Raw genomic sequence first — 15,011 nt, 5'->3', positions numbered from 1 at the left:
CACGCTATTTTCGACCACAGGCTTTTAGCTCATTTCTCTAACAGCTTAAGAAACGCTCAGTGCTATAGGCAAAAGCTGCTAAAAGCTCGGCTTTTCGAGTGAGTGACACCATGAATAAACGCACAAAATGAACAATTCTTTATCGAATACGACCTGGATCTGTGTAAGTTGAAAATATCTGTTTGGAAAAAAAAAATAAGCATTTATCAAATTAATAATTTTTTTGCTATTTGAAAAATTGAATAAGTGATAAAAAAATAATTGTGAATAGTAATCAATAAATCTTATATTAAAATTTTCACGATTGTTAGCGTTTTCTAAATAAAACTTTGTAAAAAAGAAGGTGCTTAATAATAAGTATAACATTTTTCGAGGGTTCCAGCAGATGTAGACGCAGCCCTGCTTGATGATAGAAATAGCAGACAGCATTTACTTGCTGTAAAGCAGAGCATTCATTTGCCAACAGTTGTGGTTAAAAGGCAGAATTCTTCCAAAATCGTCTAATTTCATCGATCTGGATAACGAACGAACTAATAAACGATGGCTGAAATAACTGATTTTGGCACAAAGAAAACTGTGTTGATACTAGCGATAGTTGTCGGCTGTTTTGCTGTTTTGTGGCCGAAAATTTTTTACCCTATGATAAATTCGACTGTCAATCCGCCCCGCACAATCGATGGCTCTAGTAAGTTGTACACCTATCATTAATTTACTTATTTGTTTTTTTATTATACGTAATTAAGTATTCTCTTTTTTTCATTTAATTAACTTTTCCATTACTTATATTTGTTGGCTAGTTTAGTATTTACATTTATAAAGTTTGTTATTTATTCATTTACCAAATATAATTATTTTTTATTTGCAAAACTTGTTAATTTTTGTTAGCATGCTGCGATGTAATATTTGAAAGTGATGTTACGGCTGTGGACATTATGCAAGAGCTGTGTCGGAATATATTAAAGCACCATCAGATTGATCCAAGGATTAGAGATGCATTAAATACAAAGATTACACCTCAGAGCACAAGTCTGTGTAGAGAGGAGGTTTTAGCTAGATGTGGCATAGATTTGTCATCTTTCTTAGCTGAAAGAGAACGACTGGGAAAAACTTATAAACAAGTTTTGGAGGATATCAGGACGCTTAATAGCTCTTTATGCCTTAAAACATATTATGGCATTCCCCTTTCTCGATTAGGAATGCCACACCTTATAAGATACCACATTCTAATGCCACACAGTAAGAGATGCATTTAAAAAAATGTGAATATTTAAACTAATTATAGATAATTCTTCTATAATTCACAATTATGATTCTTATTCCCCTATATTATAACATAAGTAACCAATTTTTGCTTATTGTGCTGTAATTAATATAGTTTTTTTACAAAGTAGAAAAAATAATAAATAGGAATAAGTTAGTATACATCAGCAGATATATATGAGAAGTAGATTTAATTTATCCATTTTCTATTGGAGATGTTCCAATAAAGTGACTTTAAGCTGGCACATTTTACTTAGAGTATTGTTAAAGTGTGAATATAAATATTATAATTTATAGTTTATTGCATCTATTTTTAATTTGTAAATTTGAAAATTATTTGTTACTAACATAATATATTTAAAACCATTAAACGTGTTTTAATGTCTTCTTCAATAATGAAAGAAATTCAAACTTAATAAAGCTAATTATTTTGTAATTTATATGCAAATAGATCCTATAAAGCAAGAACGTCGGACCCCTCCACATGCTGGAGGGCTACATCCAGCCCTGAGAGAGCGTGGTAGAGCAATTCCTTCTTCACACATAGTGCCAAGAGTTGTAGACAGAACAGACAATGGTGCTCAAAAAATAAGGCCACCCTTGGGTGGTGCTGGTCATGGAGGAAATCAACATAAGGGAAGCAATCCAATGGGAGTAATAATGCCTGTATATACTATTGGCATTGTAGTATTCTTTTTTTATACCATTATAAAGGTAAAAGCTTAATATCAAATGTTAAGTGTTTTATTAACGAATTAAGCATTTTTTATCAAACAGGTCTTAAAGAGAAATACAGATGGCGAAACTGTTTCGGAATTTCCTGGCGTTGATGCAGAAAAGGAATTCCGGAAAAGGGTCTTTAGTCCTGATATTCTAACTTCTGCAATGACTGGTGGTAGATGTCAATATCAAAGGGATAGATCTCCATCACCAATTGGACGTGTTCCAACTATAGAAGAACTTAAAGATCGTTAGTATATTATTGTTAGTAACAAAATCATTATTGATCACATTCTACATGAATAATTGAAATATTCAAAACAAGCACAATTAGAACACGCACGCAGTGTTATACGTTAAAGAACTTAACTTGTGCATATAAGGTAATAATTGTATATTCCATTTTGAATCAACTTAATGTTGTTGCACGTGCTGGAACGCTAGAAGCGGCAGGAGACATAGAAATAGATCAGCTGAGAAGGAGATTAGTCGAAACTGAAGCAGCTATGGAAAGAATAGTTGTCCAAATGGGCAATATTTCACGTTCAGTTGTGCACAGTTCAAGTTCACAAGCAGATTCTAAGGTTTACTAAATTAATTCTACACAGATTCAATTTTAGCTTGTCCTTTTCTAGAAACATGCACGTCGTTGTGTTCTGATTGCGTTACAAGCTTTCTTCATCTTTAGTTTGTTATAATAGTAATACTATTTTAAAGAAAATATTTTGAAATTTCGTAACTATCTTTATTGGCATTTAAAGCTTGTGAGTATTGAGTTAAAAAAAATTTGGTACTTTTTATATATTTTGAGTAGTAGATGGAGCTTCAAAATCTAATGTCCTGGCAGAAGGCAGCATTAGTTTCAAGGTATACTCATCAAAGTATATAAGAGTTCATTTTATAAAGGTGTAATTAATATTTCTCAAGATATATGTAACATTGGCTAATAATTAATTTGCAAATTTGAAAAAATGCATACTTCTAAAATTTATACTTTACATGCATGGCATTTAAATCAAGGAGTGTTTTAGTTTATAAATTATCATTCCTTTATTTAAATATTCTGTACATACTGTTGTTGATTAAAGTTAATAAGTAGATTTCGTTGTTTAACAGTTTGTTAGTAGTTTTCTTAGTAATTAAATAGGACATAAAGGAAATCTCGCACATTAGCAAAATTATGTTTTCTTGATCAAAAATTGATTGCTTAACTCATTTTAGGTTCGTCCTGTCAAGATTTACGTTTTATAATAAGTAAAACATGCACGGATCTTAAAAGACCATTTGTGAAGTTTTTTTCAAAGCTTGCATTCTGTGTTTTTTTAGAAGTTTTATTTTATTAAACCCGAAGAAACTAAATGTACTAATAAATAATGAGTCACTGGTTCCTTGTTTGCAGAAAGATGAAGATGAAGATGAATTTAAAAAGAATGAAGATAGCCAATCGCCATCTGTTAAAGTACTCGGAATGGAAATGACTGCATGTTGTGAAGGAGGCCAGAAATGTACGAGTCGACCTACGACCCCAATTTTTCCTGAAAAGTCAATGTAATTAAATTTTTATTTAAGCAATGTATATATTATTCCATATATAATCAGTGTTTAAAATAAATTTCAGACAAGTTGAAAGAGAAAAGACTCCTCCTGTGCCAATTTACTTAGAAGGTGCGCTTCCGCCACAATGCGAGTTGCTCGTAACAGATTCAGAGACTCAGGAACAGAAGGCGGAAGAAGATGCCGAGGCTGCAGTGGTCATCTCGAGTAAAATGACTTTGTCCCTCATCAGCTTGGACCAGACAGCAGCTGTAAGGAAATATTAGAATTACCAACAGAATCAAATGAAACTGCGGAGCCTTGTTTTATTTGGTGATTCTTTCATTCATTTAATTGTTTGCCTAACTTTTGTATAGGTTACATAATATAGCATCACAGATCACTGGAACTAATTACAGCAAACTATAAATACGCTTCTTTTTAATTGCCTTCGTAAAAAAGTAGTTGGTAATTATTTGGATTGTTCAAAACAAAGGATCTGTATAATCTCACTGACACCTGCTGTGAAAGTTTTTTGATTAATTCAATTTATTTTGAAGAGCACTTGTTGTATTTTAATTGATTATTTTTCCAATTACAATTGATATTAATTTTATGTTTACATTTAATTCGGTATATTTCGCGATCTTTAGCAAATTAATGTTTAATTATATCACTAAATATTCATAATCCCTTTTTGTTATTAATTAACAATTATATCTTTATTTTAATTTATTATTTATAATTTATTCCGATGGTATATATAGCTACAATTTTTTATAAAATAATTGTTTTTTCAATAGATAATAATGATTTTTACAATTTAATAGGAAGCTGAAGAAAAAACGAGGCAAATATTAAGAGAAAGTGTAATCAGGGAAACAGGACAAATTAGCGAAAGAACTGGTAATATTACAGAAGATGAAGAGGAGGAAGATGAAGTTGATGAAGATGAAGAAGTAGATGAAGAAGAAGGCGAAGAAGGAGAGTACGAAGAAGAGGAATATGAAGAAGAGGAGGAAAATAAACCAGATGGAACAAAAACAGAAGTGATCGCAACAGAAGAAAAACAAATAGAAAAGGATTATATTGAAGATGACGAGGACGAAAATATTCCCGAAAATTTATATGAGAAGGAAGACTACAGTAAGAATTACAACATAAATGCTTTATCAACTGATTCTAGTTCTGATGATGAAGAACTTTAATAATCACTAGATCGTATAAAAATTAGTATTTACAATTTTTGTAAGTAATTGTCTGCAATTCTTAGAGTATTATTTAAAATAAATTTTAAAAAAGATGCCAACAAATAGCTTAGGAAGATTTAATATTGTTTATTAAAATATTGCCGGGTATACAAAATTTGTAAGGTTTAATTTTATTATCGTTTATTTCATCAATCTTTATTGAAAATTAACATAATACATAAAAATCAAAATTATAAGAAGTCATATTTGGATACCATATTAATATACAAAACGTTAGCTTTTATCCTAAATTTTAGATAAATCTTTAGTGAAAATTTGATTGTACTGTAGAAGCAATGAATCTTGTTTAATCTTGTCATGTGAGTGGAAAAATAGGATTTTTGTCTGAAAGTAATTGATATAAATATTTATGATATTAATAAATCATTGTTAACTGTTAATTGCGTTTTTATTTAACATTAAAGTAAATCTACTTTTGCATAGGTTTATATAGACTATACCGAAAATTATCCGCGTTTCTTTGTAGTAGTTTTTACTGAGAAATTAAGGACTGGAAGATTATATATGTATACATATATATGTTTATCTCTGCATTTATTGTAAACAAAAATTATCGGTAACTTAAATTACCTTCATGTTGATAAGGCATAAGGACGACGACTGGGGATCAGGTCGATCAGGGCTGCGGCCCCAGACTAACGGCTTGCATTTGTTTATTTTATGATCGAATTACAGAGATTGATGAAGAAATTGGAAATACGACACCAGAGAGCCAAGCTCTTCTGATAAGAACAAAAGTGAGATCTGCAATGCAGCCATAATTATATAGCAGCAGTCTCGTCTGAACATTCCTTCTGATCAAATCTTTCTGGAGTGTTTTAAATCCTTTGTGTCCAGCTATAAGTATTATAGCAAGCAAGTGGCAGAACTTGCATCATAACAGAATCCATAAGAAAATAAGAAAAATAATATTTTTGTTTCACTTTCGTCTATATCATGTCTAATGACAAAGGTGCTAATAATTGTACACTGCGTGGATTAATGGCTGATCCGTTTGTTCCTGAATGCTTAAATAGTGTAAGCTATTGGCAGAATAAGCAAAAGACTCGTATTATTTCAGATTTTATTAATAAAAAAGACTTTGACTTTAATAAATTGAAGCTTGAATTTAGTAAACATTGCAAGGATTATTTGGATCCAATAAAGAAAGGAGTAGGTAGCTTCAAAATACAATTTTGTAGTGAAATTATATACACAAAACCATCAGAATCAAGCACTAATAGCAAAGATAGCATTAGTAAATACATTTTCAAGGATACTAGTAATATTGATCATAAAGTATTCGTAACTAATATTAATGATAATAAATATTCACTAGACAGCTTGGGTGTAAAAGATCCTGAAAACTGCATGATATTAACATCTGAGCAGGCAAGATTGATAGCTTTAGAAACATTCATGCAATTATTGGAGTTTAATTACATCGAATCACTAAAACCTACTTCATTTATGAAAAATAAGCTGCTCTTTACACCAGTAGCTAAATACTATTTTGCTGGTGCAGATGTAGATCTGTTAGCGAAAGAATTACAGGAACCTACAAATTATATTATAAAAGCTATAAATAGCAGTGTCGAAAGCAATGGATTTTATTTGCAGACTGCAGATGTCAATTTTGCTATATACTGTGTCTTACAAGCTATTGAAGACATAAAGGGCCAAGACATGAGAAGATTTATTATGTGTAAGATTGTGACACCATATTTAGATAGAAATTTTATAATCAAAAAAGAGAGAGTACAAATTATAGCTAAGATCATGAAAAATGATGCATATTCTAAATACATAGATGAGGCTCTAGATGAGTTATGTGACCCATTATGTGACCATAAACATAAGACTTATAGTCAATCGGAGATTGATGAAGCTTGTGCTTACAAACGTTTTTCTTTTAAATAATGTTACCTTTGGTACCAATATCTTCTACCATTGTTAAGCAACTGAAGCAACATGAAAGCATACAGATTTTTGTAATAATGAGAATTAGAGGATATTTTAATTTTCTTTAAGCAGTATATGACATTAATCCTCGTAATGCTAGAGTTTAAGAGATTGTTATTATTAACACTATTATATTATTAATACAGATAAAGCATGTAGTTTCTAATTAACAAAAAGCTTTTATTTCTATTTTTTAATTTTCTAGTAAAAAAATAGGAAAATGTTTTAAATAGCAATAAGTTTTTATTTGTATTTTATAAATTCCTAATAAAAGAGTTAAAGAATGTAAAATTATTATATTTTTCCTCTACCTTCTATTCTACTTCAAAAGCACTTCAGTCAGACTTCTGACTTCAGTTTAGAGCATAAGACGCAATGACGCATAAGAGTGCCGCAAAACAATTCGAAATTTAAACAAACAATTTTTTCGTCACTTTTAAAATTTCGATACTAGCGATATCTATAAAATATTATGAAAACTAAAATTCGAGTGTTAACCTAACCTATTCCCGCGCTGCAAAGCTGTAAAAGTACAAGTATGTCGAAGCCGGTGTGCTTGTAGTCTGTAGATATTCTTTCAGCACTTAAAGAGCTACAAATTCATTTCATATTCAACAGGGGACTATTAAAAAATTTAACAATATGACTGAAGGTGATGAAAAAAATTGTATATTTGGAATTTTACATTTTTAATCTCTGTTTTAATTAGGATCTTATATCAGAAACAGTTGTGCTATTTATTTTTGAATGTAAGCATGATACATTTTATGAAAAATTTTAGATAAAATAACCACTGAGGATATGTGGACACCTTATAAAGAGCTACAAAATCTTGTGGAGCGCTATATTTTGTCAGCTCAAAACTCTCATGACCCACAGTATCATGAATTTACCGAAGCCTTGAGGAATCACAAACAAAATTTTTTACGTCTATTAGAAAATCCTGTGAGTAATGATTACTTATTTTTTGCTACCTACTACGATAAAATAATTATTTTGTTTTCTTATATTAGGTAAAAAATGCAAAGAGTAGAGCAGAAATAGTAAACGGTGTGACAGAAGGTATAACATTACCTGGTCTAGGACATCAATTATTGTCAAAAGAATTAGTGGATGATACTCTGATTGTATCGGATATGTATAATTTAAATGAATTTATGGCATTAGATATTTTATGTACTGCTCAATTGCAAATGCCTCACCACCCTGGTTTAACCAGAGGTTTAACAGCTATTCTTTTATACTATGATGGTAGAAAAGCACTTACTTCCACTTTAAGAATTTTAGTCCAAGCTAGGTTGGGGCATAGTTGGTTGTTAGATGTTCCAAGAACTCTGTTAGAACATATTACAGCTTACACAGACACTCTTAAGGAAAATGGATTATTAGATAGAATTTTATGCTTGCTTAAAGAAATGGATCCTACCAAGGTATGTCAAATTAACCAGTACAGAATATTTCTGCCTCTGATGCATTAACAACGGAATTATTAATAGGAGCAAGATCTTTTACAACAAAATAGAGCACTGGGAGGTGCCAAGCATCATCATATGGTCATGAAATTATATAATGATACAAGACAAGATCTTGCTGATATAATATATTTATGGTCTGCACAGTCATCTTTACCAAGTAAAATTTCATTTAGCCTATTATCACTTCTGCAAACAAGGCAGGTTGAGTCTGAAGCAGGAGATGGAGGCCCAAGTAATGTGACTTTGGCACTTATCATGGCTTTGTTGAATTCCATCCATCCTTGTTTACTTCATAGTCATGAAGATGGGGAAGGTAATAATATTAATAGAAAAACAAAATATACAATATTTGTCAACTAAAACTATTTTTTCTATAATTTAGAACTAATGAGGCAAATGCCTTTAATAGCAGAAGCAGGAATACTAGAGGAATTACATCAGAAATTAATAGCCGATCATTTATCTTGGGAAAGCGCTGGATTGCGAGGTGTGTTTCAGTTTGCCCTAGCTGTAGTGATACCTACAATAAAAACTCTAAATCTACCTCATTTACAAAACATCACGTACGAAGACATATTGGAAGCTGCACTGAACAACAAAGCTTTTCACTTTATAACTAATGCTGTCTTTAAGAATGAAAGCTTTCATAACGAGGAACCTTACGTTCGATATTTTCACAATCTCATTTCTGATTTTATACTGTTGATGCCTTTAAAAATCAGAGAGTTGCGAAATCGTGCCGATGAATCAATGAGATTCATACAAGCTTATCAACAACAAGGAATAGAGCCTCCAATGAATTTTGATAATCACTTTGAATATCTGATGCTCATGGTTGCAGAACTGTATAAAAAGGATCCACTAAAATTAAACTTAGTTATGGACTATTGGTGTCAGCATTCTGATCCAAATCATACACAAAACACTGTTCATATAAATCGTTTACCTTCTAGGCAAGTTGCACTCTTCAAATTTGTGCGATTAGCTAGCGAAGTTCTGCCTGCTGGTTTGTTTGTTCCATATTTAAAAATGGTCGCATCCCTTGCATCCTCACCACAAGCTGCCAAACAGGCCTTTGACTTTTTAAAGCCTAATGGTATATCTTTAAAGACTTTTTGCTAATACATTCAATGCTTCTAATACTTGTTTCCTATTAATAATACTTCAATTTCAGGCTCGGCCGGATCAACAACCATATCGTGGGATCATTTTTTTAACTCTTTGAACCACTATCATTCTAAACTACGAGAAGAACTACCACCAAGTCAAGATACAGTTTATAGACAAAGAAGTCATCCAAAAGGGATTACTCCACATGAAGTGAAAGGACTAGAAGCAGTTTTGCTGGTCGTTCAAGTGATAGCAAAATACGATGAGATGTCTCGAGTTGCCATTTGTGAACATCCAAGCTGGAAAGTTTTGCCATCTCTAATTGGATTAGTTGGTTGCACTATACCAATCTTGCTAAAAGCTACTCTCGTACGAACTTTGGCAGCCCTAGCCAGATCACCAGATAGCTCCTCAACAGTTTGGCAAAGCTTGGAGGCTGCTCAAATTCTTTCAACAATTCCAACCACCAGTAGTTACAGACCTAGAGGAGTGCAAACTGAGCTGGAAGAAGTTGAATCTAGAAACGAAGAATATCCTCTAACAAGAGCTATTTTGGAATTGTTGGATGTGCTTACAGATTTTCCAATTCCACGATTACTTGGTGTTGGTCAAAGAAACCCTGGCTTTGATCCATATCTGTACTTCTTAGTAAATACAGTCTTCCTACGATTTAATACACGATCCTATAAGAATCCTGCTGAAAAATGGGAGGTTGCCGAGACTTGTTTAAAAATTTTCTCCAAATTAATCAGACAGTATGAGCCAGTCATAGATGATTTTGTAGGCTGCAAAGTGGAATTGCAGGGTGGAGAAACGACCTTGGTCAATTCTGCACCAGGATATCATATTATGACGAAGCTCTATTCGAATTCCGAGCTTTTGCACGTGATATTGTATATTTTAGGTGAAGGGTGTTTAAACTTTGATACATACGATGCTTTTCCTGGGAAAAAGCACATGGAGAGTAGTACTTTGTCTTGTTTGGAGATTATTGAAAGGGGATTAAAGATGCAACACCCTTACATGGCACAATCAGCAACAGCCCCAAGTAGCAATAAAGTCTTGGTAGGTCTTTCAAGACTGTTACTGGGTGTCAATCCTAGAAGTGGAAAACCAGATCACATGGTGAACGTAGTTAAATATGTTTCGTATAATGCTTGGTATCCCAGGCACGCGTTCGTTGCTGTTGGAATCGTACAAGGTGTTGCAACTGAACCTGGTGCAGATTCTGAACTACTGTTGACCTTTACAGCAACCCCAGCTTTGACAACAAATATCAGGCATGGCTTTGTGGAGTGCTTAGATTCTGATAATGCTTCTGACACAACGGATGATCATCCAGAACCACATGGAAATTGCAAAGAAAGAATTTTGTCACTTCTGATGCAAAGCATTCATAGACCAGCACCTTGTCTGGCTCATTACCTATTGGGATTCGATATTTCTAAGGATATTAGAAAAACAATTATTGAACAGCCAGGAATTCGTGGTTTTCCCCGTACCTGTCTGCATTCGATTTTAGGGATCTTGGAGCAATCCTTAGAAGACGGTCGATCAAAAATTACAGAATCCTGTTATTGTTTCTTACATACTTTATCAGCCAACAATAAAACGTCACAATCAGTTCTGAGATTTTTAAGAACCGCTACTAATCAAGATTTTGTTCAAAGACATTTATCAAAGTTGCCATTCCAAGGTGAAAATCGAGCGACCGAATTGAGCTGTATGTCCTGGCTATTAAAAATCGCTGCTATCGAATTAAGAGTAGTGGGTGGAAGTTTGCAAAATTCATTGATTCAGAGGCTGATAGGAAATTTCAGCAATGATAGAGATGTAATCTTTTCTCAGAAGTTATTGATGGATTTATTGCATTATATTGACTTCCAGCTTTATTTGGAACCAGTCAAAACATGGGAATGCTTTGACTCAAATCAGGTAGAAATGGTCTTAAATCGATGCAGTGTCTCCGTGTCTCCTCTAAGTGGACCTCAATTGATTGACATCAGAAAATTGCATTCCCTTATTACAGAAGAGATGACAGTTACTCAAACTAGTGCTACTGTCAATCAACGAAAATTAATGCAGCAAGAATTGCAAGCTATTCTTCAATATGCATTGAAGAGAAATCAAACTAAAATGCTGTCCTACGCAACTGTTAAGTTTGTTGAAGGGTGGTGTCAAACTACAGAAATTTTGTTCTGTGTAGCAACAAATCAGCAATTACCGGCCTCGCAAAGGCAAAATCTTCTTTTAAACTTATCTCACGATCTGCTACAAAAGATGACAAGTTGCGAAGCTTTGAACGAGATTAAGACGCTTGTATCAGGTACTGTGCTGATGCTATTAGTAAACTTGAGAAATACATTTGTAATACAAACTGATAATGAATTACTGCCCTCATCTCCTTCAAACACAACAATGATGAAGATAATTCTCAGCCACATCCTGCAGTGGATTTTAAATTCCGCAGCATCTTCTCAGAAAGTCCTTACGCACCTGTACGGTGCTCTCCTCAATTTTCTTTGTGTCGTCGGTTTGGAGAGAACGGAAAACTCAAATTCTATAGATTCAATGTATGTCAGTCTTCTCGATAACACTCTCAACAGAGTTGTTCCAGTTCGAGAAAGGTCTCACCGATATGCAACAATTCAAGTTATCAATAGTTTTGGCAGTAAATTAATGGACATCCTCTGTCATAATTGTTTAGGTGGGCACGACGTGTGTAAAATGTTAGCTTTGTCGTGTTTGGACAAAATTTTGGAACTGGATTATAATAATGCTTGGATGATATATCTTAGCAGTCAAGGATACCTAAAGCACATGATAGATAGTCTGTTGGAATCCGACAACTTGTTACGAGCAGTTTTACAGCCGGAACCACAAACTCTTAGGCCTCTATACTTGTATGAGGCAAAAATGGCAACTTTTTGCAGGATGGCAAGCACCAGATTAGGAGCAGAAAGTTTATTGGAGAATAAAATCTTACCCTGTATGTCCAGTATGTGTGTGTTCGATCAACACCCAGATTTTCAGATGAAATTCGATAGTGGTGACTGTTCCTTCATTCCTCCCATTAGTCAGAGATATCAACAAATATTTTTACCTGCCTTGTACTTGTGCGATGCCTTATTAACTACTTTAGGAACTGAAAATCAATCTTGTGCCATACAAGTTTGCACGTTTTTGCAAAGCCATCGGGATACCGTAGAAATGGCTCTGAGAAATCCTCTGTTCCTTGGAGAGATTGCTTGCTTGACTGGTGTAATTTCTAGATCAGCCAATATTGGTTAGATTTCTTTATATCTTTGTAAATAATTTAGTAAATTGTCAAATAATCAATTTAATAATGTACTTTTTAATTTTAGATATGTACAAATTAGTGGATGAAGAATTTTCTCGTACAGATTTAAATCAGCAGCAACTGGAAGATAGTGCTGGATTAAGAGAACTTCGTGCGCATTTATATCGCCTACAGAAGTTGATGTTATCCTTATTACTAAAATTTCAATTACAGTCTGGATCAGGAAACATGAATAGTTCCGATGAGCATTATAGCTCTTGTGTGCAAATTATTGCCAATATTATGCTATACGCGAGAAATCAAATGCAGCATAGTCGTATGGATCAAAAGATACGGAATGTTTTGTTTGATCCATACCTGACAATAAAATCTGGAAAGAATGATCAGATGAAAGGAATGTCTTCTGGCATACACCTAGGAATTGTCGTCGATCAACTCACTTCTGCTACAGATGTAGTTCATTCTGAGATACCCCATATCGATACTCTCATAAAAAAAGTATCCATGGTACCAAATATGAATACTGGTGAACTTAATAAGGTAAGCTATAAATGTATGAATGTTAATTATTTAATTCTCAAATAATTTAATAATCACTTTTACCTTGTTTCATTGCAGTATTTGTTGGATACAGAAACAGATTTAGATTTAGAGAAGCAGCGAATAGTTGTTGAGCAAAGACTAAATCATTATACCAATGATAAGAGAAAAACATTGAAGTATTGTTCTCTCATAATAGAGCACAGCCTATATATTTTATGGAGTCATTTAGACTTTTATGCAACTCAAATTATATCACCTCAAGGATGGAAACAAATTCCTTCCGGACGGGTAGATGAAAATATGTTGGATTGGATTTTATCCACTGAGACATTATCTGAGCTATTTTTAGGACTGGTGTCTGTATTTAATGACAGTTTTATTACTAAACTTTTAAACTCACGGAGTGAATATACTACAATAGAACTTACTTTTATAGAATCACTTGTAAGAAGAATTAAAAGGTTATTACAATTTGTTAGTAAAGTACATTAAAGATATTGAATTGTAAAATTTTTATATAACTTGTTGGTTTGTCACACAATAAAATTTCCATTTAAGCAGTATTTATAAAATGATAATCAATAAATTTTAAATAAAAAAAAAAATATCTTGTTATAATTTTAAATAATCAATTATAATTTATTCTTTGGTTGATACAAAGCTGGTTTAAAATTATTCTTAAATTTAAATGACAGCTAAATCATGTCATAAAAACTAAATTAGCTAATTTAAAAAAAAAAAAAAAATGTCAAGATGTAATTATAGCTTCATCCCATGGGCCATATATATTATTTTTATATTTTTGACATCTGACATACCAACCAGGGCAAATAAAGTGTACATAAATTGTAACTATTATTAAGGCATAAGAAAGAACTTTTGATACAACTGACAGTGCATATATTGTTCCAATTGCCAATAAAAACGATATAATTAATTTGTTTTTCATTTGATATAGTAAAAATGGCAGCAGTACAAAACATTCAACGGATATGGTTAAAAGAGAAAAAGCATGTAAAGCTGAAGCTAATCTAGAAGCTAACATCAATGAGCCAAATATTGAGGAAGTTATTGATAGTGAATCTGAGAGACAAATTTCCAAACATCCATATTTTCCAAATATCAGATGTATGAAAAACATTATTATAGCCATTGCATAGATAGTATCTGTACTAATACTTTCTGTTAGCGTCTTAAGAACTGGAGATAATACATATCCAAAAACTAAAAAGACTAGTACAGTTCTAATGTCTTTGGTCCATTTTTCTAATATATTTGGCACTTTAAAATTATAAATTAAATATCCTAGTATGGTGAGAATTACACCAAGAGTAAAAATAAAATTTGGGGTTGCGCATTCATTATTCAAAGATATAAATATTATCACAAATAATACTACAATATCTAATTTTATAGATATACTAGCTGCTAAAGTAATTGCTTCTAAAAGCGTAACATTATTTGGCTTAATATTCTTTTGAAGCTGTTTCAAGAATGTATTATCTGTATAATTATCAGGAACGCCATAATTGTCATACAGGTTCTTTCTCCAATGTATTTCCTCTACCATAATGAAACTGCAAAATTTAAAAGGATTATTTATTCTTTAATTTTAACCAAAAATTTGTTTAACGAGTATATTTTTTTTTAAGCGCTCACATTTTTTTAAAGTAGAATTAACATTTGATAACAATTCAATAATTAGTATTCCTATTGTTATCATAAGAAATATGTGCTGAATTTTTTCCATTGTTTACCGTTTATTATTCTTAAACAATCCATGCTTTTTAACTGTGGAGTGTGTGACTTATTGAGTTCGTAATAATGGGTTATATTCAATTACGGAGGTGGTTTGGT

General features: G+C 32.3%; 4 protein-coding genes across 5 annotated transcripts; 3 read left to right on the top strand and 1 right to left on the bottom strand.

The window, feature by feature from the left end:
• Positions 1–61: 61 nt before the first annotated feature.
• LOC136776510 (nuclear pore complex protein Nup205-like) lies at positions 62–13,738 on the top strand. 2 transcript variants are annotated; one of them, XM_066732084.1, is made up of 12 exons: positions 62–163; positions 359–685; positions 886–1,236; positions 1,712–1,974; positions 2,038–2,155; positions 7,507–7,670; positions 7,739–8,155; positions 8,222–8,513; positions 8,583–9,296; positions 9,375–12,596; positions 12,676–13,151; positions 13,230–13,738. In XM_066732084.1, exons 2-12 carry the CDS (start codon positions 541–543, stop codon positions 13,644–13,646), a joined length of 6,579 nt encoding a protein of 2,192 aa, XP_066588181.1. In that variant the 5' UTR covers positions 62–163; positions 359–540; the 3' UTR covers positions 13,647–13,738. The 2 variants fall into 2 exon arrangements, with proteins under 2 accessions (XP_066588181.1, XP_066588183.1); XM_066732086.1 differs by lacking the exons at positions 62–163; positions 359–685; positions 886–1,236; positions 1,712–1,974; positions 2,038–2,155 and adding an exon at positions 7,243–7,377 and having other exon boundaries at positions 13,230–13,658.
• On the top strand, positions 2,388–5,164 carry LOC136776451 (neurofilament medium polypeptide-like; the record flags this gene model as incomplete). The annotated part of the gene is made up of 4 exons (XM_066731983.1): positions 2,388–2,564; positions 3,380–3,528; positions 3,599–3,785; positions 4,344–5,164. Coding segments are annotated over 4 exons (891 nt in total), but the record flags the coding sequence as incomplete, so codon positions are not given.
• On the top strand, positions 5,307–6,976 carry LOC136776512 (uncharacterized). The gene has a single exon (XM_066732088.1). The coding sequence runs from the start codon at positions 5,721–5,723 to the stop codon at positions 6,681–6,683; it is 963 nt and encodes a 320-aa protein (XP_066588185.1). The 5' UTR covers positions 5,307–5,720; the 3' UTR covers positions 6,684–6,976.
• A 30-nt stretch (positions 13,739–13,768) lies between the features above and the next one.
• PIG-C (phosphatidylinositol glycan anchor biosynthesis class C) lies at positions 13,769–14,953 on the bottom strand. Its single transcript, XM_066732089.1, has 2 exons — positions 14,814–14,953; positions 13,769–14,731 (listed from the first exon to the last, which is right to left on the bottom strand). The coding sequence occupies exon 2, from the start codon at positions 14,722–14,724 to the stop codon at positions 13,903–13,905; it is 822 nt and encodes a 273-aa protein (XP_066588186.1). The 5' UTR covers positions 14,725–14,731; positions 14,814–14,953; the 3' UTR covers positions 13,769–13,902.
• Positions 14,954–15,011: the final 58 nt, after the last annotated feature.

Source organism: Prorops nasuta, unplaced genomic scaffold, assembly GCF_024137725.1.
Source record: "Prorops nasuta isolate Cenicafe-Biocafe unplaced genomic scaffold, Cenicafe_Pnas_1.2 PNAS00009, whole genome shotgun sequence".
In the NCBI taxonomy this organism is placed as follows: Eukaryota; Metazoa; Arthropoda; class Insecta; order Hymenoptera; family Bethylidae; genus Prorops; species Prorops nasuta.
Note: the sequence above shows the minus strand (reverse complement) of the source record. Positions and strands in the feature narration are given on the sequence as shown.